At 46.7% G+C, this 2,300-nt stretch overlaps 1 protein-coding gene across 1 annotated transcript; it reads left to right on the top strand.

Annotated features, from left to right (window-relative positions):
* Positions 1-429: 429 nt before the first annotated feature.
* On the top strand, positions 430-1,967 carry LOC122750913 (SWI/SNF-related matrix-associated actin-dependent regulator of chromatin subfamily D member 1-like). The gene is given in 2 exon segments (XM_043997792.1): positions 430-1,426; positions 1,429-1,967. Coding segments are annotated over 2 exon segments (1,536 nt in total).
* Positions 1,968-2,300: the final 333 nt, after the last annotated feature.

The raw sequence follows: 2,300 nt of genomic DNA, 5'->3' as shown, positions 1-2,300 counted from the left end.
ACTTTGTACTACTTTTAGTCTTTTCTTATTTTCTTATTCTTTTTTTAAACTTTGAGAAGCAGCACACCTTCCTATTTATTACTGCTCTGCAGTTAGCATCTTTACCTTTTAGAATATAAGCTCCAGAATATAGGTACTGTATGTTTTATTTACACCTGTGATCCTCACATTTATGGAACAATAGTAACTGATTAAGATATGTTTTTTTTCCCATTCATTTCTTCATTTATAATATAATATGAAGCATTCCAATTAGCAATAAATCCTGAAAAGAAAAAAAAGTCACATTTTTTTTAATCACAAAGGAGAATGGAAGAGCTATAGCTAGCAGATAGATTCATAAACAACAATAACAAAAAGGATAGGGAGACAATAAAGTATAAATTTGCCAATTTCAATAACATAAGAGGTCAGTGGCTCCGGGGGAAGATGGCGGCCTGGGTTTGTTTCCAGTCAGTGGCTCCTAGCGGTGGTGCCGGAGCTGCGTCAGGGGTGCTCCAGCGGCCGCTCTGGGCCCCGGGTGGGACCCTGGGGCCCCCAGTGCAAATGAGCCCGATACCTGGCCAAGGGCTCTACCGTTCCCCGATGCCTGGAGCAGCCTATCCGCATCCAGGCATGTTGCGAGGGAGCCGTATGACACCTCAGGGACCTTCTATGGGACCTCCTGGCTATGGGGGGAACCCTTCAGTTCGACCTGGTCTTGCCCAGTCAGGAATAGATCAGTCCCGAAAGAGACCAACTCCTCGACAAACCCAACAGGTCCAGCAGCAGGCAGTCCAGAACTGAAATCACAATGCAAAGAAAAAGAAGATGGCTGACAAAATTCTACCTCAAAGGATTTGTGAACTGGTACCAGAATCCCAGGCCTATGTGGACCTCTTGGATTTTGAAAGGAAACTGGATCAGGCCACCATGAGGAAACAACTAGATATCCAGGAGGCCTTGAAACGACCTATCAAGCAAAAACGGAAACTTCGTATTTTCATTTCGAATACTTTCAATCCAGCGAAATCAGATGCTGAAGATGGGGAAAGGACTGTGGCTTCCTGGGAGCTTCACGTGGAAGACTGGCTCCTGGAGGATTCAGCTCTGTCTAAATACGATGCTACCAAGCAGAATAGTAAATTCTCCTCCTTCTTTAAGTCTTTGGTGATAGAGCTGGACAAAGATTTATACGGGCCAGACAACCAGCTGGTGGAATGGCACAGGACTGCTACCACCCAGGAGACAGATGGCTTACAGGTTATGCGGCCAGAATATGTAAATGTTCGTTGCACTATTTTGCTGATGCTAGATTACCAGCCTCCTCAGTTTAAATTGGACCCCTGCCTGACCTGGCTTCTGGGTATCCACACCCAGACATGTCCAGTGATTATCCATGCACTGTGGCAGTACATCAAGACTCATAAGCTTCAGGACCCCCAGGATTTATCTGTGATAAATACCTCCGGCAGATATTCGAGTCACAACCGATGAAGTTCTCAGAGATCCCCCAGAGGTTCCATGCCTTGCTTATGCCACCAGAACCCATCATCATTAATCACGTCATCAGTGTTGACCCCAATGACCAGAAGAAGACTTCCTATTACGACATTGGTGTGGAAGTGGATGATACCCTCAAGACCCAGATGAACTCTTTCCTGCTTTCTACTGCAAGCCAGCAGGAAATTGGTGCTCTAGATAACAAGATCCATGAGATGATAGAGACGATCAACCAGCTGAAAAAGCAGAGAGAGTCCATGCTGAGTTTTGCAAGAGACCCCCAGGGCTTCATCAATGACTGGCTTCAGTCACAGTACTGGGATCTGAAGACCATGACTGATGTAGTAGGTAACCCTGAGGAGGAGCACCGAGCTGAGTTCTACTTCCAGACATGGGCTCAGGAGGCTGTGTGCAGATACTTCTACTCTAAGGTGCAAAAGAGATGGCAGGAACTGGAGCAGGCCTTGGGCATCCGAAATACATAAGGCCTCTCCTCCATCCTTAGCCCGGCCACACCAGTTCTTCGTTTAGGCTCTGGTACCTCCCCACAACACCTGCCATAGTATTGCTTGGGGATCCCCCAGGGGAAGCTGCTGGTTGAAGGATGATACCAAGACGAAGAGGGTCCCACATTTCTGTCTCCAGACAAATATTTCTCCTCCCCAGTCTCTCCAACTCCCCTTTGCCTCACAAAACTCCCATGTGCCTCTCCCTTTTCCTGGTCTACATAAGACCTCTAGTCAGTATTAGTGAGAGAACTTACAGTGGTAATCAATGCTCTGAATGGATTGGGCCTAAGGCCAAGTGATCTTCAAGGG

The sequence above is a fragment of the Dromiciops gliroides genome, chromosome 3 (genome assembly GCF_019393635.1).
Source record: "Dromiciops gliroides isolate mDroGli1 chromosome 3, mDroGli1.pri, whole genome shotgun sequence".
Lineage (NCBI taxonomy): Eukaryota > Metazoa > Chordata > Mammalia > Microbiotheria > Microbiotheriidae > Dromiciops > Dromiciops gliroides.
Note: the sequence above shows the minus strand (reverse complement) of the source record. Positions and strands in the feature narration are given on the sequence as shown.